The sequence below is a fragment of the Prinia subflava genome, chromosome 1 (genome assembly GCF_021018805.1).
Source record: "Prinia subflava isolate CZ2003 ecotype Zambia chromosome 1, Cam_Psub_1.2, whole genome shotgun sequence".
Lineage (NCBI taxonomy): Eukaryota > Metazoa > Chordata > Aves > Passeriformes > Cisticolidae > Prinia > Prinia subflava.
This window is the reverse complement of record NC_086247.1, coordinates 1,098,440-1,121,158: the sequence shown is the minus strand read 5'-3', so window position 1 is coordinate 1,121,158 and position 22,719 is coordinate 1,098,440. Positions and strand designations below refer to the sequence as shown.

The 22,719-nt window shown below is 50.7% G+C and overlaps 2 protein-coding genes across 2 annotated transcripts in view; both read right to left on the bottom strand.

Moving 5' to 3' along the window:
• ZC3H3 (zinc finger CCCH-type containing 3) overlaps window positions 1-18,398 on the bottom strand; it is a 127,828-nt gene extending 109,430 nt beyond the window's left edge. The window contains exons 1-3 of the mRNA XM_063402933.1: window positions 18,297-18,398; window positions 14,597-15,911; window positions 12,843-13,036 (exon numbers count right to left, since the gene is read on the bottom strand). Coding sequence (XP_063259003.1) covers window positions 12,843-13,036; window positions 14,597-15,911; window positions 18,297-18,342 — 1,555 coding nt within the window. The 5' untranslated portion in view covers window positions 18,343-18,398. The remainder of the gene's footprint in view (window positions 1-12,842; window positions 13,037-14,596; window positions 15,912-18,296) is intronic.
• GFUS (GDP-L-fucose synthase) overlaps window positions 1-22,719 on the bottom strand; it is a 120,138-nt gene that overhangs the window by 16,426 nt on the left and 80,993 nt on the right. The window lies entirely within an intron of this gene.

Genomic DNA, 22,719 nt, shown 5'->3' with positions numbered 1-22,719 from the left:
TCCAAACTAAAGCTCCCCTGGCACAACTTGAGGCCGTTCCCTCTGGTCCTGTCCCTTTTTCCCTGGAAGCAGAGCCTGATCCCCACCTGATTCCACCTTCAGGGAGTTGTGGAGAGTGAACAGGTCCCCCCTGAGCCTCCTTTTCTCCAGGCTGAGCCCCCTCAGCTGCTCCAGACGCTTCCCCAGCTCCTTTCCCTTCCCTGGATTTGCCCCAAACCCTCAATGTCTCTCTTGTTACAAGTGGCCAGAAGATCCCAAAATTCCAGAAGTGATCCCAGCTTCACTTCACAGCCCATGACATGAGACAATATAAAACAAGCTCCTGCTTCCATTAAAAAGCCCAGGGGAACTCCAGGCTGGAGATTTCCAGCCTGGCAGCAGCAGCAGCAGAGGTTCCCCATCTCGATTTCACTCTGGAATTCTTCACTACATTTCATGGCTGGGCTTGATGCTGTTCCCACAGCATCCGTGTGGGAATTAAGGAGGTTCCATTCAGGAATGTCTCTAAGTCGAGACACTAAACAGCCCTGGAGCGGGGCACAGTGTTCCTTCCCTGAGGGAATGACAGCAATGCTGGGAGCACCCAGGAGAGGAACTGAGGATTCCCTGTGCTAAGCCAAGGCACGTGAGAGCTGGGCCAGAGCAGGGAGAAGGAGCAGGGATTCCACTAGGCAGGGAGAGAGGGGGGAAAAAGGGAAATAAAGGAAAAAAATTCAGGCATGGCATCCTGGGGTTTAAGCTATTGATGAGTCCAAGGGGCTGGAATGTCTTGGATTTGTCCGGAAAGTGAAGGCAGCAAACAAAGCCAAGGAGTTGCCTCAGGGGTTGGAGACAGGCTGGGAGGAAAGGGAATACTCTGGGGAGACCTTGGAGCCCTTTCCAGTGCCTAAAGGGGCTCCAAGAGAGCTGGAGAGGGACTTCGGATAAAGGATAGAATGCCAAGACAAAGGGAATGGCTTCCCACTGCCAGAGGACAGGGTTAGATGGGATACTGGGAAGAAATCCTTCCCTAGGAGCATGGTGAGGCCCAGGCACAGCATTCCCAGAGAAGTTGTGACTGCCCCATCTCTGGAAGTATCCAAGGCCAGGCTGGAGCAACTCCAGGTCCTGGGGCTGTGTCCACTCCCAGCCCATTTGCCACAGGGATGCTCCAAGCCCTGAAGGAAGGCAGGAATAACTCCCCACGTAAACACAACCTCCTTCTGGAATTAACTCCGGCTGTTGGGAATCGCAAGCGCCCCAGCACCTGTTTATCTCGAGGGGCCAGGCAGGGCCTGGGAAGAGATAAACAAGGATATCAAGTTTAGGAACACTTTTCCACAAAGCTGCTTTCCCCCACGTCGTGTCCAGGCCGTGGAATGTGCGTCACCCACGCCCTGCCCAGCCCCACAAGGAGAGTGGTGACAGTGGGAGAGTCACAGGGGCTGGGCATCCCCCTGCCCCGGGGGCTGGAATTGCTCAGGAGCAGGGATCATTTTACCAGCATGGGACATTCCTGCTTTTCCTAAACTCCTTCAACAAGTGTTTGCTCGCTTCGTGCCCTGTCCTCACCTGTCCTTTGGAGGCTCCCTCCTCCTCGATCCCAAAAAACTGGGGAGGGGATGGATGTGATTCAAAACCCAACCAAGCAGGTGGTTCCCGAGTTCTGGAAAGGAACTGCAAAGTCAAATCTGCCTGGGTGGATTTTATCGCTGATTCCTCCATGTCCAGAGGCAGCAGGAAGGGGCAGGATCCCTATGGGATCGTGGAAATCATGGAATGGTTTGGGTTGGAAAGAACCTTAAAGCTCGTCACATTCCAACTCCCTGCCGTGGGCAGGGACACCTTCCACTATCCCAGGTTGCTCAAATTCCCATCCAACTTGGCCTTGGACACTTCCAGGGATGAGGCAGCCACAGCTCCTCTGGGAATTCCATGCCAGCCCCTCACCACCCTCACAGGGAAGAAATTCTTCCCAATATCCCATCTAACCCTGCCCTCTGGCAGTGGGAAGCCATTCCCTGTGTCCTGTCACTCCATGCCTTGTCACATTCCCAAGGTAATCCCAAAATCCACTGGAATTATTTCTTTGTATCCTTCTTGAACTGGGATGGCCCAAAGCAGCCACTGGTTACCAGCATGGCCCCACCAGTGCCACAGTGCCAGCTGGAATTCTGTGATTCCTAAGCCCCATTTCGGGGCTCTGGATTTACTGGGATATGAAATTCTTTGGAAACAATTAATACAAACCCTCCAGAAAGAGATGAAGAAATTGATGAGCAGGTCTGTCCAATTCCAGCAATCCAAGCAAGGCAATATTTTCCTATCAAAGGGAATCACGGAATGGTTTGGGCTGGAAAGGACCTTAAACTCCACCCAGTTCCACCCCTGTGCCATGGGCAGGGACACCTCCCACTATCCCACTAATCCAACCTGGCCTTGGACACTGCCAGAGATCCAGGGATAGCCACAGCTTCTCTGGGAATTCCAGTCCAGTTCCTCACCACCCTCCCAGGGAATAATTCCTTCCCAATATCCCATCTAACCCTGCCCTTCTTCAGCTTATCTACATTTCTCCATTTCTTTAGGGCATTTCATCCTTCAAATATTCCCACTGGGGACTCAACTTCCCTGGGACGTCAGGTCAAAACCACCACTGACTTAGACCCACAATTTGTGGAGTGATATTCCCCTGATAAATTATTATTTAGACTCTCCATATTTAGGAAAGCGACTTCATTAACCCCACGGAAGGGAGGGTTAAAATTAAGAAAGAAATAAAAATCCAGCTGCCATATTGAATATCCATTAAGCCAGGAAAGGACCCAACTTTGGTGTTTCTAAACATCAATTATTCCGGAATAATTAATTAGCAGAGCTCTAACAATACATAAAATCACTCGCCTCTGACTCTTCTGATAATTTATGCAAGATTAAAGTATCGCTGCGGTTGCCTTTTCTGGTGCCTAATTCAGCATTTTCTTTTTCCTTATGGAAGCAAGACTCCAGATTTAACTGCTCTAATGCCCTTTTACAGTGTTTGCTGTAGTAAAATCTAACAGCCACTCCGGCAGGCGAGCCGGGAAATGATGGATCACGGAAGCTCACGGAAAGGGGAGCACCGTAAAATGCCCCAGTTAATGTGGAGAGAGCAGAGTAAATCTTGTTTTAAAAACAGAGCGGGATCTCTGATGGACTCGTTTCACCCCATCAAATTCCCTTTTGATTTGCTTTCCTGATAAGGGAGGACTCCACTCCTGGATTCCTGATAACGGGGAAAGCGTTTGGAAGTCATCGCTGCTAAATTAAGGTCACCAATCACTGCAAACACCTCGACCCAGCCAGGAGTGAACACGGTTTGCGTGGCAGGTTGGGCTTCTCTTCGAAAGGAAGGAATTCCCTGCTTTTTTTAATCCCAAAAAGAATATTTGACACTGATCCACCTGAGCCCTGGGATTTGAGCATCTTTCCCACCCCAAAGCTGGAGATAGAATGGATTGGGAGCAGCCCCCAAGGAGAAGGACTTGGATGAAAAACTGGATGTGCTTCACCCATGCGTGTTCACATCCCAAAAATCCTCCAGATCCTGGTCTCAGTCCACACTGTGGGCAGCAGGAGAGGGGGAATTCTGACCCTCTGCCCACTTCAGGTGAGATGCCACCTGGAATTCTGCATCCAGCTCTGGGATCCAACAGCAGAAGGATGTGGAGCTGCTGGAATGATCCTGAGGAGGCCAGGGAGATGCTCCAAGGGCTGGAGCTCCTCTGCTCTGGAGCCAGGCTGGGAGAGCTAGGAATGTCCAGCCTGGAAAAAGGAAGGATCCAGGGAGACCTCAGAGCCCCTTCCAGTGCCTAAAGGGGCTCCAGGAGAGCTGGAGAGGGACTTGGGACAAGGGATGGAGTGCCAGGACACAGGGAATGGCTTCCCACTGCCAGAGGGCAGAGATAGATGGGATATTGGGAAGGAATTCTTCCCTGAGAGGGTGGTGAGGCCCTGGAATGGAATTCCCAGAGAAGCTGTGGCTGCCCCTGCATCCCTGGAAGTGTCCAAGGCCACGCTGGACAGGGCTTGGAGCAACCTGGGATAGTGTAAGATGTCCCTGCCCATGGCAGGGGGTTGGAACTGGTGATATTTAAGATCCTTCCCAAACCATTCTGTGATTCCATGGAAAAAAAACCACCAAAATTTTCTGGGCACATCCCACCCAGCCCTTCCCTGGGCTCTCTCTGCCCTATCCAAGGACAAGATGTCCCAGGACATTTGCCATGAGGAACAACACGGAGTTTCCCATCGCAACCAACGCCGGAGTTTACAGCCCACACTAAACCTCCAGGAATTCCTGTGCCCTTTTCCAGAGGAGAGCCCCTGAGGGCAGCTTAAGGGCCAATAACACACGGGATCAGCTTTGGAGCCCACCCCGTCCACACATCCACACAAAATCCCCACTTGACATCACTCCAAACAATCCAAAATAGAAGCAGCCCCCTGAAAACCGCACGCGTGGGGATTATCCGGAGGCACAGGGGAGGAGGAAACGTTCCTTGAACTCAAATTTCCTGAGGGATGACAGCGAAATTCCCGTTGACAAGCAAAGTCAGGGCATTTCCCCGTCCCTCAGGCTGAAGCAGAAACTCCGGCAAAGCTGCTGGAACAGCAGAGTTTTGTAGGACTCGGGAGATGCTGCCGAGTCCACAAATCCCTTATTCCAGGTGCACTCTGGCATCTGTTCCCTATTCCAAGGGTTTTTTTACTCATTTCCAGAGCGTTGCAGAGCACAAGGAGGGATCCAGCAAGTCCTGGAAGGAACGGCTTAACTCGGCTCAACAGCCAGGGAGAGGAATTTCCCTACGACGCTTCCGAGTCGTTACGGGGAAAATCAAATGGGAAGATTTCCACGAGAAAAATTTAAAAAATGAGGGTGTAAACCGGGATTTGGGAAAGAACTGGAAGCAGAAAGCAGAACAGAGAAACCTACACAGGTTTTACAGGGAATTGAGCATCTGCCAGAGCGGGATTTTGGGAATCCTGACAGAGCAGTGGAGGATACTCCAATCATCCACGCTGGCATCAGTAATTCCAACTGTGACCATGCTGGGAATACCATCAGACAGTTTATTAAGTGGGAGAAAATAGCAAAAGGAAGGGAAAAAAAAAAAACAGGGAAAAGGGACTCTTTGTCACTTTTCAGGTTAAGGGTTTTTTTTTTTTTTAAGTGCCTTAAACACCCGCTTTTATTTTCCTTATTTTTATTTAGGAGCCCAAGGAAAGACAAGCAGAGGGATAAGAGGGATCAGCACTGAAATTCTGCCCAGTTCCGAGCAGCAGGTGCAAAACTGTTTTAAAAGCTTCATTTTGGTTGGATTAGGAGACTCCTAATGGCTCCTTCCAAGCCAAAGCATTCCATGGACAAACAAATATCCATTTCCAAGATAAAGATCTGTTTCCAAGAGCATGGAGTGACAGGATAAGGGGGATTTGCTTCAAGCTGAGAGTAGGTTCAGATGGGATATTGGGTAAAAATTCTTCCCAGTGAGGGTGGTGAGGTCCTGGCTGCCCAGAGAATTTGTGGATGCTCCATCCCTGGAAATATTTAAGGCCAGGCAAGCCCCAGGAGGCCAAATGAGGAGTTCAGGACCTACTGCTCTGTTTCCCTTTTTTTTTTTTTCCCTCTGGTTTTTTTTCCCTGTCTATTTTAGCTCCATGCCATCCCTGAAAGGTTTGGAGTCTTACACAAAGCCCCCCACAGACCTGGAAATATCAAGGGTCAGAGCCAATGGAAGGATCTCATCCATGCACAAAGCCAAGTATTTTTTCTATTAGTGTATAAATAGACTATTCCCCAAAGAGCTGCTGGCTACCAATGGAATTTCCCAATCCAACAGAGCTGGAGCTGCACAGGAGAGGCTCTAAAATAGGGACTGAGGCAAAAATATTGAGGTAGAATTACCTAAAAAGGGGATTGGGAAGTGACTTTCACTAAAACATGGAATGGTTTGGGTGGGAAGAGACCTTCAAGGTCACCTCCTTCTACCTCCTTGCCATGAGACACATTCCCCTGGACCAGGCTGCTCCAACCTGGCCTGGAATACTTCCAGGGATGTGGCTTCCACAAGAAATTGAGTGTGAAGGTCAAATTCCACAGGGAAAGAGACACACACAGGAATTGTCACCTTCAGGATCCCCACTTCCCTCTAGATGTTCCCTCTGTCGCAGCCGCCCATTTCCCCCATCCCAACTCCAAAGTCTACACAGGAACACTTCCTTGAGCAAGGCCCATCCCCTCACTCCCAGCAGGGCTGTTTTATTTTTAAAAGAGGGCTCTGCAAAGAGAATTCCCAATCCTGGCTCCACGCCCTGCAGCTCCTCTTGCAGCTCGGGACGAGTCACCTGGAAATGCCAAGTCAAGGCGGAAACCCAAAACCGCGACTTACGGCCGCTGACGTAACCGGGGCCGGCAAAGAGCCAAGAATGTGAACTTTTCCCAATTCCTGAAGGAGTGAGGAGCCACCTCGCCAGCCACGCTCCACCCCTGGCTCCCAAGGACGAGCCAGAGGGAAAAGAGGGCTGGCAATGGAATGATCTCCAGGCAAGGTCAAACCCAGGTGGGACAGAGGAATGACAGAGAGCAGCGACCTTGGGAGAAGGGTTTGGATCAGCTGGAAGGAACTTGGGAAAATGGGAGTAATGATGGAGTGAAGAAAAAGATGTGATGAGCTCTGAGGAGTTCTGTGAGTGATCCAAGGGCTTCCCTGAGGGAAGGGATCAAGAGCTTAACTCGGCCGTAACGCGATCGGAGGCGTCACCTCGAAGAGCAGCAAAACCTCACGCAACTCAGAAAACAAAACAAATACAAAATAAAACACGAAACAAGGAAAAAAACTCCAAAATTCCCTCGATTGCTCTCCTGCTAGCAATCAACCCGCTGGAAAACATCAAGAAAAAAAAATTGGAGAGGGTGTAAAATCCAGGGCTGAGATTTTCAGGGCTGCCAGAGGGATCCAAACACCCGGTGTCAATAAAATTATCAGCAGCTGAGCATTTGGATGCCACTCATAACTCGCTCCTCACCATTTACACCCCCTTTACTCGCCTGAGTAATGCAAAGCAGCTCCTGCCACTTCTGCCTCCAGCGTTTTTCCAAGCAAACACGCCTTCCCCATCCCGACCCCCTCATGTCACATCCTCTGGAGCGAGGAGGAGAGAAATGAGGATTTAGGGAATTTTTTTGGAGGGTGATTCTGGCAGTAAAGAGTTGGAGGAGCCTCTGCAGATGCAGAGTGAAGTGGGTTTTCTGAATCCTATGGAATTTCTCTTTAGGAAAATGGGAAAAACAGGAATCCTTCTGCTTGGCAGTTTCGACACTGTGGTGGCAATACGGGAAAAGCAGGAAGCTGATAACACAAACCACTGGCTTATCTCAGTTTGGAGCAGGAGAAAGGGGAAGATAAGCAGGGAAGGGATATTTTCAAGGGAAGCAACACAAAACCAGGTTGGATATAGTGGATCCAACAAGGATTTGCTCCGAAATTACTTCTCCTCTGGCCCCGGAGTTACACAGCCACAGATGGGGAATTGCAACAATTCCTCATCTACTTAAGCTAAAGGAGGGAAGGTTTTGTGGGATATTGGGAAGGAATCCTTCCCTGGGAGGGGGGTAAGGAATTGGAATGGAATTCCCAGAGGAGCTGTGGCTGCCTCATCCCTGGAAGTGTCCAAGGCCAGGTTGGACAGGGCTTGGAATAACCTGGGATAGTGCAAGGTGTCCCTGCCCAGGGCACAGGGGTGGAATTTGATGATCTTCAAGGCCCTTTCCAACCCAAACCATTCTGGGATCTAAATTCTAGGATGAACCACCCAAATCATTCTGGGATCCAAATTCCAGGATGAACCACCCAGCTCTCCCAGGAAAAAAACCCAAAAGCTCCTCAGAAGTTCCTTTAATACCCAGACCTGGAGGTCACGGCAGGAAAAGAGAGCCAGGCTTTAAACTCAGGACACAGCAAAATAAGTTGATCCTCGAGATCCCTCCCAACCCAAACCACTCCATGATTCCAAGTTCACCTCAAGCAGGACACGACCAGCTTCACACAGAACCGTCCAACCCGCCAAACACCGAATTATTTAAGGAACAAACACAACATAAATAAGGAAAAGTCCTTGGAGAATCTCCCTCCTGCCTCCTCCATCTCCCGCTTCCAGCCAGCTGTGACCGTGCCTGAGCAATCCCGGAGCAGTCCTGCCTGGAAGCGGACATTACAGAGGGGGAAAAGACACGGAGGAGCCTCTTTGTAATATTCCACGATCCCCCCGGGCGAGGCGCAGAGCCGGCGCTGCTGAACGCTGCACTTTTGGATTCAATTAAAGTGATTATCTGTTGTGCCAAATAAATTGTGTCCAGCATCTATCCTGCAGGATTTTACACCTCCAGCCTCATTATTCCCTAACTGTTTCCTCCTGTTTATGCTCTCTCCAATTAAATTGCTGATAATATGAGCCAAAATAAAAAACGAGCGCACCTTGTCCGGAGAAAATTGATTCCCTTTTTTTCCTGCACCGGGCGATTGCCAGGTTTTATATACTCTGTTCCTGGCGATCATTAGTAATTCAATTTTCTTTTTATTAGCCCCCTTATCTGCTGAGCAATATAGTGGCAGAGCTGACCTCTTTCGCACGGGTAAATGTTTAAAATCTTTTCCCTGATTAATTTTGCCAGTTAAGGAAAAGAGGAGAAATGATCCGGCTCTTTGCCATCACAATGAATAAAGCTTAATGTTGATTGTGATGGAATTTCTAATGCCAAGGAAATTGATTGAACGCAGCAATTACCCCGCAATAGGAACTCCAGGGAAATGGGATGGTTTTCTCCCCGGCCGTAGCCTTTTGGTTATTTAAAACAATCCAATTTGCAAGGATAATTATATATTAGTGTTTTATCTGCCACCGGGAATGAACATGGGAATTTTGATACTGGCCCGGCATTAGCAGGTTATTGCTGCAAATTACTCCAGATCTGCTTTCTTTCACATAAAGACGAAATTAGGCCATCAATAACCAGAAAAAGGTGGACTGAAGAGATGGGAGAGGCACGAGTGCCCTCTGCAGGGCTGCGTGTGCTTCCCAAAATCCCCAATTCTCCTGGAAAACCCCCCGATTCTCCTGCAAAAATCCCAATTTTCCCACACGTACCACGCAGTCACCACTCCCATTCTGCTCAGCTGCACAGTTGCCACATTTCTGGTGTTAAAATGAATTAGAAAAAAATCAATAAATCTTCCTTTGGAGCACTTATTCCTAGTTTTTTTTCTGAGGAAAAAGTCCTGGGAATGAGAAATGACAGCTTGGATGCCCAAGCAGGATGAGCAAAGAAAATGAGTAAACGTTCTCGACTACCAGAACCCACTAGCCTGTCATCAAAAAATAGGTTGGGAATAAGCCTCATCCTGCAAGAAATCCCAGATAAAGATAGGAAAAAGCTGTCGGAAAAGAGTTGGAATCTCATATCTACTGGCACGGGACTTTTAGGATGGGAAAAGCAGGAATATCCCACTGTCATCACACCTGGATCAGTCAAACTTCACTTAGAAGTTGGTGTTTTCCATCAAAACTGGTGAGAAAAAGATGCCAACCCTGAAATCCTGGGGATATTTCATCTTCAGTTTGGAGAAAGTGGATAAAGGATTCCCAAGGTGATGGGACAGGATGTGGACAAAAAGCTCATTTGGCATTTAGATGGACTGGGAGAGCTGGGAATGTCCAGCCTGGAGAACTCCCTGGAAGGATCCAGGGAGAGCCTGGAGCCCCTTCCAGTGCCTAAAGGGGCTCCAGGAGAGCTGGAGAGGGACTTGGGACAAGGACCTGAAGTGCCAGGACACAGGGAATGGCTTCCCACTGCCAGAGGGCTGGGATAGATGGGATTTGGGAAGGAATTCTTCCCTGTGAGATTGGGAAGGGGCTGGAATGGAATTCCCAGAGAAGCTGTGGCTGCCTCATCCCTGGAAGTGTCCAAGGTCAGGCTGGACAGGACTTGGAGCAATCTGATATAGTGGCAAGTGTCCCTGCCAATGGCAGGGGGTTGGAATTCCATGATCTCCAAGGTCCCTTCTCACTCAAACCATTCCACGGTTTTATCCAACACGAGACCTTGACGATCTTTGTTGGTCCTCCAGCTTTTCCTTGGATAAGGAGAGGATTAACCACCATTTTTATCCCTCTTCTATCACATCCCTGAGAATCCCAGAGTTCCTTACCAGGAACTTCCTCCCTGCTCCACCATCCCACTGGAAAAACTTCCATTTGGGACACACCCCAATATCTGAGCTGTTACTAAACATTCCACTGAATCGAGTATTTCGGAATTAACTGGTGACAGCTGCAGGTGGATCTCTCATGGAACAGCCCACATAATCCCAAGAAAATTCCTAACAATCTGGCATTTTCCATTGGCTCTCTGATCCCTAAATAAAAGCAATTCCCACAGAGGGAAGGGCCTCTGGACAGAGCACTGGGAAACACCAATCCCAGTTCAAGACCTGGCAATGGCTGGAAGAGCTTCCCCGTTAATGAGACCAAACAGATCCATTCGGGTCCAAGAAGGGAATTGCAAAGTCAAGGGACAGACCAGGGCTTGGGAAAAGCAGGAGCAGTGTCTTTGTACAGCCCACAGAGCTGTGCCACAGATCCCAAAATCCTGTGGGACGGGACAAACGGGAAACCAGCCCGGCTGTGTCACCACAGGCCCCACATCCGTGGGGACGGAAGGGGCTGATCCAGCTTTTCCAGCCACGCTGCCCTGCAGGAAGTTGGGAACATTCCTCCCCTCTGTCCTTCCCTCCAGCGTGATCCCAGAAATGGATCCACCTCCCTGCTCCATTCCTGCCCCACTCTGCTCCCAGTGTTTCCCATTTACTTCCCTCACACCCGTCCAAGGAGAAATGGAAAAGACTGGAAATTCCACCACTTTGTGGTGATTAAAAACCACAATATTTTGCTGGGATTAATATCCACACTTTGCCTTGAAAGAAACCAAAACAACCTTCCCAAAACCTCTTGGATAACCTGGGAGCCAGGAATTGAATCCACAAGACTTCGCTTATTCCCAGCTGCCTGTGGAACCAGAAGACTCTGGCACCACATCCATAATTATATATTTAGAGGGAACAAAGAGGAACATGGGAATTGTCCCAATCCCTGTGAGCATCCAGGATCTCCCAGACTTGGGAATACCCCTGCCCCATCCATCACTCAATAATCTTTTCCTACTAAATCTGAGGAAAAAAAACCACGGGAGTTCTGGAGCATGCAGATGAACAGCCCTAGAATAATTCCACAGCTTTTAAAACCCAGGGTTTAGGAATATTCCAACGCATGAAGCTGCAAATCCTCTGCCTGGGATTGAAGGTCTCCAAGAAAAATCTTGAAGTACAAAAGGATTCAAATCACAAAAGTCAATTTTAATCAAAGGGAGCAAATCCAAAAATTCACTGAGGGGATTTCAAGGCAATCCAGGCTCTTTCTGAATTTCTCTGCAAAGGGAAAGGTGCCACACAGAGAAGCATCTGCCAGGAAAGGCTGGATAATTGAATCCACTTTTGGAGGAGGGAATGAACTCCTTGCTCTTCCAAGGTCACTTCCTAACCTATTCCCTTTTTTTCCAACCTTCTCCAACTTTCTTTGTTTGCCAACTTCCCAAAGCCTGGAGCAAAACCACATTCCTGCTTTATTTTCTCATTCCTATCCAGTTAAAAATCTAGATTTTAGTATGGGAACATTCCCTTCAAGGAACTGGGATTCCAAACAAGCTGATATCCCTGGAATCATCACTGCCTCAATTCCCTCCAAGGTTAAAATGCTGTAGCAATCCCCAATTGCTCCGTGTCTCCAGAATTTCTGTCTTTTCATGGAATCTTGGAATGATTTGGGTTGGAAGAACCCGAAGATCATGGAATTCCACACCTCTGCCATAGGCAGGGGAGCCTTCCACTATTCCAGGTCCTCCAAGCCCCATCCCACCTGGCCATGGACACTTCCAAGGATCCAGGAACAGCCACAGACTCTCTGAAAATTCCATTCCCAAGGAAGAAATCCTTCCCAATTTCCCATCTAACCCTGCCCTCTGCCAGTGGGAAGCCATTCCCCCTCGTCCTAGCACTCCAGCCCCTTGTCCAAAATCCCTCATCCGGGAAAACTCAGTAACATCTCAACAGAGCTGTTTGAAGACCAAATAATCCCAAAATACAACTGGAGACAAATCCCAGCTATGTCTGATCCAAACCCCTCTCCCAGCTCCTGCAATTCCCACAGGGAATTTCACGAGGCCCCAGGGAAAACGTGCCTCATACCCAACTGAAACAACTGAATCCCAGGTGGGGGAAGCCTTTTATCCATAAAAATATCCCTAGGGAACAGAAGAACCAGACTTGGAGCCATCAATATTCCAACAGCATTCCAGGCACTTGGAGGTGCCACTCTGAGCTCCGAGTTCTGCTCCAAGGCACCAGGACATGGATGCAAATTCCCTGTTCCCAATCATGATGGATTCAGTATTCCACTAATTACCAGCGTTTTAAGCAAATTAGATTTAAAACTGGACGCAGCACTGGGATACAGGTGAGAGATTTGTGTATTCCTGCCTCTGCCAACCTCTTCCTTCTTGGAAAGCCTTCCTGAAAACCCAGGGAAACCCCAGGAAAAGCAGGAAAAAAAATTTTGAGGTGATGCCAAAGGATGACACGGATATGGAGTCAAACTTCTCCTCAGTGTTTGCTCCAGGACCAACAACACCTTCAGGGGAATCATCAACACATTCCCAAATCCAAGAACCTTTGGAATCATTCCCATTGAGCCCTTGGAGTGCCTGTTCCTACCTTCCTTGGTGGCCACCTGTGTCCTGGCCGCCGGCATCCGGCAGAGCCGGTGCTTGGAAATCTGCACCAGGCCCCGGGGCGAGGAGCGTTTTGATGTCACCGAGGGCTTTCCCCTCATGGAATTCCTCCTCCGGAGGTGGAAGCGGCTCTTGAGAGCTGTGTTGGGGGAGATGTTCTTCTTATCCGTGGGGGAGCTGGGAAAAGGGAACGTCAAAATGGTTAGAAGGGAGCAGGGAAGTGACTGAAGCGCTCCCGGTGTCCTTCTCAAATCCCACCGGGATTCTCCTCCCGCTGAGGGGGAGGAAAAGCTCTGAAGAAGAAAATTCCAAGGAAACGGGCAAATGTGAGGAATTCCTGGCAAGGAACAGATGGAGGATGAGGTGTTTGACAGTCAAACTTACTCACTGCCTTCTGCTCAACAGATGTGAGGGATTGAATCACGGAATCATGGAATGGTTTAGGTTGGAAAAGACGTCTTGAGATTGTCGAGTCCAAGCGTTTCCCAGCAGCGCCAAGGCCACCACTGACCACTGACATCCACAGGGATCTAAAATTCCTCCAGGGATGGGGATTCCCAATGTCTGACCATCCTTTACAGGAAGGAGTTTTCCCAAACCTCCCCTGGAACAGTTTCAGGCTGTTTCTTCACGCTCCATCCCTTGTTCCCTGGGAGATCCTGATCCCTCCTGGCTTCACCGTCCTGTCAGGAAATTTAGGGAGCCAGGAAATCCTCCATGAACCCCCTTTTCTCCAGGCTGAGCTCTCCCAGCTCCCTCAGTTGCTCCTGGTGCTCCAGACCTTTTCCCAGCTCTATTCCCAACTACGGACATGCTCCAGATCCTCCAGGATTTGAGGAGGTTCAGCAGTTCCCAGCACAGGAGGATCCCTTCCCTGGTTCTGCTGGAATTTTCCAAGCTGGGGGAGGTCTCCCTGAACTGCCAAAAACTCCCAAACATTCACAGCTTCTCCAGGCTGCTCCAGAGTGGTTTTCCCAGCACAACCTGACAGTTTTCCAGGCAAAGCAGGAGGGCAAGCCAAGGATGAAAACCTGCTGGGAAGCACTAAAGGGATCTGGGAAACAGAAGCAAGAATCAACATAACAATTAGGAAAATTTGAAATTAAATCCGGGAAAATGCAGCTTCCTTTGCTGAGTGAGGAAGTGTCAGTGACAACAGGGATTCACAGGATCCAGCTCTGGATCACCCAACACCAGGAAGACATGGAACTGCTCAAATAAATCCAGAGGAATCCCCTCTGCTCTGGAGCCAGGCTGTGAGAGCTGGGAATGTCCAGCCTGGAGAAGCCAAGGATCCAGGGAGAGCTCAGAGCCTCTTCCAGAGCCTAAAGGGGCTCCAGGAGAGCTGGAGAGGGACTTGGGACAAGGGATGGAGTGCCAGGACACAGGGAATGGCTTCCCACTGCCAGAGGGCAGAGATAGATGGGATATTGGGAAGGAATTCTTCCCTGAGAGGGTGGTGAGGCCCTGGAATGGAATTCCCAGAGAAGCTGTGGCTGCCCTATCCCTGAAGTGTCCAAGACCAGGTTGGACAGGGCTTGGAGCAGCCTGGGATAGTGGAAGGTGTCCCTGTTCATAGCAGGGCTGTGGAATTCCACGATTTTTAAGGTCTTCCAACCCAAACCATTCCACGATTCCATAAATCCTCCAGCACCCAACAACTCCTCACTGCAATTTCTCCTGCAGCCACAACTTGACACAAAATCCACGGGCACAAAAGCCAAACCAACAACTTACCCCACATTCCCTTTCCTCTTGATGATTTTTGTCCGACTCTTCACTTTGTAGCTGGACATTGCAGCCTCTCCAAAGGATTTCATCCCACTGGGAACAACAGATGCCACGCTGGGAGCGGGTGGGACAGAGGTGGCTCGAGGGATATTCGGGGCTGGAGGCTTCTTCTGGTCCTCGGATCTCCACTGGAATGCTGACTTGGAAGTGGAAGGCAAAGTCTGCAAGCTGGAGGCTTTCCACTTGTATTTACTGGGAGAAACCCCCAGCTTGGATTGCAATCCCAGTTTCTTTACCTTCGCTCCCAAATCCACCTTGAGGGAGATTTTAGCACCTTTGTCCGTCCCCACAATGCCCTTCTTGGAATTCTCAGCTCGAGGGCTCGCCCACCTCTTCACAATCCGAGAGCTTTTCCCAGGGTTTGCCACCCAGGTGTAGTTGTTCTTCCTGAATTTCTGAGATTTGCTGGAGACGGGTGCCGAGGCAGCTTTTTGGAGAGCAGGAGCTTTGGGAATTACGGGAAATCTGCTCTTCAAGGAAGTCACCCCAGCCTGAGCAGGTCGAGAGAGCGTCTCGGCATTCCCAAAGAGTTTGGGATGTAGGGAAGCATCCCGGACTTCCCCACCACTCGGCTGCCCTGGAGAGGGTGGCTCTGCCTTGATCCGTGTCAGGTGCTGGGCTGGCTCCTGACCTGGCAATTCCAAAGGGATCTGTGGCTCCGACTTTAATGCCACAGCGCTTTCACTGCTGCTTCCAGAGGCGGAAAAGGAGCTCCCAGCTCCGCTTCCAGGCAGGCACACAGTCCTTGACGTGGAACTGAAGGAAATGGACAGGGAAGGTCTTTTCTCCTCCTTCTGGAGAAGAGATTTCTGGCTATTCTCATCCCCCGAAGGAGCCGCCGCCGCTTCCCGCCGGGAAAACTCTCCGTAAGGACCCGCATTTTCCTGGCCAGCCCTTTGAGGCATCTGGATATCCACAACAATGTTCCCATCCGTGGTGAAGTCCACGTGTCTCTCCGGGGACGATTCCGGTGCCTCAGGAGCCTGGCTGTCCCCACGGCTCCCAAAACCCTGGGAAGCGCTGGAAGCGCTCCCAAGGTCGTACCCCGATCCCGGCAGCCGGTTGTCCAGGGAGTATTTTTTCCTCCAGGTGTGAGTCTGGCGTGGGTGGAAGTTCCTGGGAGCCTGCTGGGGGTACCTGGTGGTGGAAAAGGCTCCTCTCCTGGTGTAGCCGGGCTGGTGGGGGTTGCTCCACCTCGGAGGAGCCGACGGCGCCGGGCGCGGGGCGTTGCCGTGCATGTTCCTGTGGCTGTTGATGAGACCTGTGGAAGGGAGGACAGAGGGTTAATCCCCTGATCCCATGGGAATTCCAGAGGAGCACAGAGCTGCTTTTTCTTGTGTGGTGCAATCACGTCATCGCTCGGGTTTTGGGTGAGCCAGGGTGGAAGGAAAAGTCATGGAATCACAGCAGCCAGGAATGGTTTGGGTTGGAAGGGACCTTCAAGAACCACTCCCCTGCCATATCCCTGGATTCCACAGGTTGCTCCAAGCCCCGTCCAGTTTGGTCTTGGACGCTTCCAGGGATCCAGGGGCAGTCACAGCTTCTCTGAGAATTCCATCCCAGCCCTTCATCAGCCTCAAAGGGAAGAATTCGTTCCCAATATCCCATCTATCCCTGTCCACTGGCAGTGGGAAGCCATTCCCTGTGTCCTGGCAGATCCTGATCCCACCTGACTCCACTCTCCTGTCAGGGAATTTTAGGGACCCAGAAGGTTCCCCCTGAGCCTCCTTTCCTCCAGGATGAGCCCCTCAGCTCTCTCAGCTGCTCCTGGTGCTCCAGACCCTTCCCAAATTCCCCTCCTTGCTTCCCTTCAAAGCACCAAGGACACTCCAAGGCTTTGCTGTTGTGTCCCTCTGGAAGCCACCACCTCTCCCCGGTGCTTTGATCCACCAACATCTCTGTTAACTCGGGAATTTCTGCTCTTGTCCAGCCTCAGTGTTTAAAAAACCCTTCCCATGAGTGATTCCCAAAGGAATTTGGAGCCCGGTATTTCAGGCAGAGTTTTTCCTTCACCGGGGTCACAGAGCTGCCAAGAGAGCCACGTCAGCAAATTCCTCATGGAAAAGCAAGGACTGTTTTCCTCCCTCTCATCATTCCTCCACGTAGGAGCTCCTGGAAAGGCAAATCCCAAGTCCTGAGCGGAGGCTGTGGCCTCCCTAACGAGGAAAACTTACTCTGAAGGACAAAAAAAGAGGGATTTTGTGCTCAAATAAGTTCTGGTGCTTTCCAGAGATTGGGAAAGGCACATGGACACACATCCCACCTCTGTGCTCCCAGGCCAGGGCTGTGGGACAGGGAAAAGCCCCTTCCCAAACCCAGGAGAGTCCCAGGTGCTGCTGAGAGCTGTGGGAATTCCCTGGTGTGAGGACTCCAAAATCCCCCAGTGCTCCACAGGCTCTGTTCCCTCCCTGTCTTGGCCCACCAGGCTTTCCTGGGTCTTTTCCCTTCCCATCTTTTCCCAGCACTCCCTGGATCACTTCCCTGTGCTCCCAGAACCCCTGAGTCCTCTCTTTTCCCCTTTCCTTCCTTCTCCCAGCACACTGGGGTTTTCTCCATCCCCATCCCACTCACACTTCCCCCCAGTCCCTCCCTAAAATCCAACATCCCTTCCACAGCTTGTCCCTCCCATACCAATTCCCCGGTCACAACCTGTCCCTGTCCCACCACAGATTCCCAAAATTCCCTTAAAACACCGCGCTGCCCCTCAAGATGCTCAGATTTCCCCTCATCCCTCCTCCAGGTCCTCTCACACTCCTCCCAGCTCCCCTCGTGGCAGCCTCTCCCTGTTCTCCGACCCCAGCCTCTTTTCCTCGTCCCTCCCTCCCTTTTTGCCCCGTTCCCCTCGGTGTCTCCTCGTTTCCCGGTGTCCCTGCAGATCCCGTCACACCCTGGAGCATTCGGATCTCCCGGCACAGCCTCTCCCATTCCCGGATCCCCCCGATCCCCACACCCTGGAGCACTCGGATCTCCCGGCACAGCCGCTCCCATTCCCCGATCCCTCCGATCCCCCCGATCCCCCCGATTCCCGCACCCTGGAGCACTCGGATCTCCCGGCACAGCCTCTCCAATTCCCGGATCCCCTCGATCCCCGTCATTCCCGCACCCTGGAGCACTCGGATCTCACGGCACAGCCTCTCCCATTCCCGGATCCCCGCAATTCCCGCACCCTGGAGCACTCGGATCTCCCGGCACAGCCTCTCCCATTCCCGGATCCCCCCGATTCCCGCACCCTGGAGCACTCGGATCTCTCGGCACAGCCGCTCCCATTCCCGGATCCCCCCGATCCCCACAATTCCCGCACCCTGGAGCACTCGGATCTCCCGGCACAGCCTCTCCCATTCCCGGATCCTCCCCATTCCCGCACCCTGGAGCACTCGGCTCTCCCGGCACAGCCTCTCCCACTCCCGGATCCCCCCCATTCCCCGCGATCCCCCCGATCCCCGCACCCTGGAGCACTCGGATCTCCCGGCACAGCCTCTCCCATTCCCCCCGATCCCCACAATTCCCGCACCCTGGAGCACTCGGATCTCCCGGCACAGCCTCTCCCATTCCCGGATCCCCGCAATTCCCGCACCCTGGAGCACTCGGATCTCCCGGCACAGCCTCTCCCATTCCCGACTCCCCCCGATCCCCGCGATTCCCGCACCCTGGAGCACTCGGATCTCCCGGCACAGCCGCTCCCGTTCCTCCATTCCTGCGGCGCTCCCGGACGGCCCCGCGCCGCCGTGACGTCATCAATCAGCGCCGCCCGTCGCCAACGGACCCACATGACCGCTCTCGGACGGTCACGTGATGCCCGCGACCGTTGCCGGGCAACGGGGACGGGACAGCGCGGCCTAAAGTTCAGGCCTGGGATTGGGCCTAACCCGGCCCGGCCTGGCTGTCCCTGGACTCTGTCCCGGGCCTCTGTCCCCGGCTGTGCCCTGTTCCTATCGCAGCCTGACCCAACTGTCATCAGTCCCTGTCCCCTGTTCCCATCTTTGTCTGGACCAGCCCCTAGTCTCTGTCCTTAGCCTGGGTCACTGTGGCTCTTCTCTGTCCCCAGACCTTTTGCCCAGCCTCTGTTCCTTCCACAACCTCATCCAGCCATCTCCTGTCCCCAGCCTGGTCCAGTTGTGCCCATTTTTCCTGTCCCCATTTCTCCTGTCCCCATCCCAGCCTGGTCCAGCTCTCCCCACTTCTCCTGTCCCCATCCCAACCTGGTCCAGCTGTCCCCATTTCTCCTGTCCCCATCCCAGCCTGGTCCAGCTGTCCCCATTTCTGCTGTCCCCATCCCAGCCTGGTCCAGCTGTCCCCATTTCTCCTGTCCCCATCCCAGCCTGGTCCAGCTGTCCCCATTTCTCCTGTCCCCATTTCTGCTGTCCCCATCCCAGCCTGGTCTATCTGTCCCCACTTCTCCTGTCCCCATCCCAACCTGGCCCAGCTGTCCCCATTTCTGTTGTCCCCATCCCAGCCTGGCCCAGCTGTCCCCATCTCCCAGTTATCAGATGGCTGCAGCATTTCTCCTGTGGCTGTTGTCCCAAAAAAGGCTCTTCCACTCAGTGTGCAAGAGGCTGATCTACAAACTGAGGCAAAATGTTGGAATTATTTACAGCTCTGCACAGAAAAGGGGGAGCCAGTTTTCCCTTCTCCTGGCCTTGGTTGTTTCTCCACCTCTCCCTGGTCCATTGGTTCCATGTTCCATTGGGTTGGGGTTTGGGTGATATTTTATCCCAAGTTTCTTCTTCCCTCCTTTCTCCACATCTGCAGCTCTCAAGGCTCACTAAGGCTGCAATTACTGAGATGTGTGAAACACAATTTATCTGCTTGGGAACTGGAAATCTTGGAGCCAGGCTGGGAGAGCTGGGAATGCATGAACTTTTCCAGGCTGGCCTGGAAAAGAGAAAGCTCCAAGGAAACTTTCCTCAGAGCTCCTTCCAGTGCCTAAAGGGGCTCCAGGAGAAATGGAGAGGGACTTTGGAGAAGGGATTGAGAGACAGAACACAGGGAATGGCTTCAAACTGACAGAAGACAGGGTTAAATAAATAGGATATTGGAAAAAATCTTCCCTGGGAGGGTGGTGAGGAACTGGAATGGAATTCCCAGAGAAGCTGTGGCTGCCCCATCCCTGGAAGTGTCCAAGCCCAGAGCTTGGATCAACCTGGGGTAGTGGAAGGTGCCCCTGCCCATGGCAGGGATTGGAATGGGATGATCTTTAAGGTTTATTTCAATGCAAACCATTCCAGGATTCAAGGATCTCTCTCCTGTAATGAGGCAAACCTGATCCAGCTGTCCCCATCCCCTGTCCCTGTCCCCTCTCCCATCACCGGTGGCTTCCCAGGCATGAGGGAGAAATTTTCCTGGTGATCCAAAGGAAAATCTCCAATAAGTAAATGTTAATTCCACCCATCAGCCTCGTGACTCCTGATTTCCCACACTTTGGCTGTCATTTTTAAAATGTTTCACAGGAAAACCAGTCCCAAAGCTTCAAATTTACTTGTGGAAGTGAAGAAAATCCTTAAGGAGCTTGTTTTCCAAATAATTTCGTTCTTCCCTGAGGGAATAAACCCCACAAACAAAGAGCAGCAGAGAGTCAAGTCTGCAAAGGAGATAAAACTCCACCCTAAAATTATTCAGGGAACAAAAAGCCGAGCCAAGGAGCTGGAGCAACACGAGACTAGGATGGAACCTTTGGAAAAGCAACCCATTATCAACCTCAAATCCTTTAAAACAGACGCTGTCCCTTGGAATATCTCACTTCCCGATACAGCTGCCTGTCCCAGCTCTGATCAAATCACATCTCTGGGATGTGCCCACGATTTCCCTGCATGGAAAGGGAGATTTTGTAAATTATTTATGGTGTTTTGTGGCATTTTAAGGTGGAATATGGGAAGAACCAGCTTGTTGGGATAAACTATTTTTAGAGAAAAGGCTTCAAAATACAAAGAATTTAGGGGGTCTGACCCTAAAACTGCTAAAAAACACCCCAAATCCTCTCTGTTTTTTCCAAGTCTTGCACACATGGGAACAGGCTGGGAACCAGGCAGGCAGGAATGACAGATCTCCTCCCTTTGGGCGTCCTCAGATCAGCTTCAGTCGATCCCAAATCCCACCCAGAGTTTCATAATGGCTTTAAACTGACAGGAATTGGCACTTGTGCCAAAAAAAATCCTCCTCCACTCCCAGCTGCTCCTTCCCTCCCTTGTGCTGGCACAGGGAGTCGAGTGCTTTGCATAAATGAGCTCGGAACGAGCTGCTCTGAATTGAAATTAATTCAGCACACGTGGAGGAAAAGCTCATTTTTAACCCAGGGAAGCCGTGGATCCACCACTCCCACAAAATCCAACCTCGAGAAAAGGCAAACTCAAAGCTGTTTTACCAATTTACACCCGAATTTGTAAGGGAAAATGCAAAGTTTGGAGGATCTTGGACCATTTGGGGTCATCCTTGGATGTTTTCCATTGGGAGAGCATTGGGATGGGGGTATCCAGAGGAGGACAAGCAGCAATTTAAGCATGAACTGGATCTTCTCCTGGGAATAGAGAGGAGCATCCTGCCTTGGGACAAGCAGGTGGCAGAAATCTCCCCTGGGATTTGTGCAGAGGGCAAAGGAGAGACAAAGATTTTAAAATATTAAAATAAACCTTTTTTTTTTTCTTTCCCCTGGCTTTCCAGCCCATTCCTGTCACAAGCAACATATCCAAAAAGAATTCATGGCACTTTCAATTCACAGCACTACATTTCTATGACACTTTGGAAGTCTAATTTAATTTTTTTTTTTAAAAAGGGGAAAAAATAAAAAGGCAAGTGCAGGGTTTTGGGTGTGAGTAAACATCCAAGGGAAGGGAATGCTTGGAAGAGGAATTAAATTGTCTCCTTCAGCCCAAAAATAAATCCTTTCAATGTCTTAAAACATTATCCCAGTGCAGATCCAGTGACAAATGTGGTAGAGGATCCCTGGACCCTGAAACAACCCAGCACTGCCAGGGTTATCCATTTGCAGGAGCAGCACGTGTGGGATATCATGGAATGGTCTGGATTGGGAGGAACCTTCAAAGCCATGGAATTCCACCTCCCACCTGGGCAGGGACACTTATCCCAGATTGCTCCAAGCCCTTCCAGCCTGGCCTGGAATAATTCCAGGGATGAGGCAGCCACAGATCATCTGGAATGTCTTCCAGCACTTGTAAGTCTCAGCTGGATCATTGTGTCAAGATTTCAGGGAGATGCGTTAATTAACGTGTTTTAAAAAGGGAGATAATCCAGGAAGAAGTGGAAAATCAAGAGAGTGAAGGTTTAAAGCCTGTGTAGTCTCAAGGTCAGTGGTTGTTCCCTGCATCCTTTTCCTGAAGGATTGGAAAGAAAAGGATCTGGAGCTGAGTGACCCATTCCCTCCTGTGCCAGCATCATCCATGGCATGGACTATGGGATGTGATCTGGCTGCAGAACTTTTCCTTTTCCTTTTCCTTTTCCTTTTCCTTTTCCTTTTCCTTTTCCTTTTCCTTTTCCTTTTCCTTTTCCTTTTCCTTTTTCTTTTCCTTTTCCTTTTCCTTTTGATTTTCCTTTTCCTTTTCCTTTTCCTTTTCCTTTTCCTTTTCCTTTTCCTTTTGATTTTCCTTTTCCTTTTCCTTTTCCTTCTCCTTTTCCTTCTCCTTTTCCTTCTCCTTCTCCTTCTCCTTCTCCTTCTCCTTCTCCTTCTCCTTCTCCTTCTCCTTCTCCTTCTCCTTCTCCTTCTCCTTCTCCTTCTCCTTCTCCTTCTCCTTCTCCTTCTCCTTCTCCTTCTCCTCCTCCTTCTGTCCTTCTCTTTCTGTCCTTCTCCTTCTTCTTTTTATTTCTCCTCATCTTTCCCCATTCTCTTTCTCCTTTTCTTTGTCTCTTTCTCCTTCTTCTTCTCCCTCTTCTTCTTCTCAACATTTCCCAGGATAGGGCATCCACAACTTCCTTGAATCCAGCATCTCACCATCCTCACAGTGAACAATTTCTTCTTTATCTCCAATCTAAACCTCTCCCCTTTCTGTTTCAATCCATCACCCCTCATCCTGTCATTCCAGGCCCTACTAAAACCCTTCCTCCGATTCCTACAGAAATCC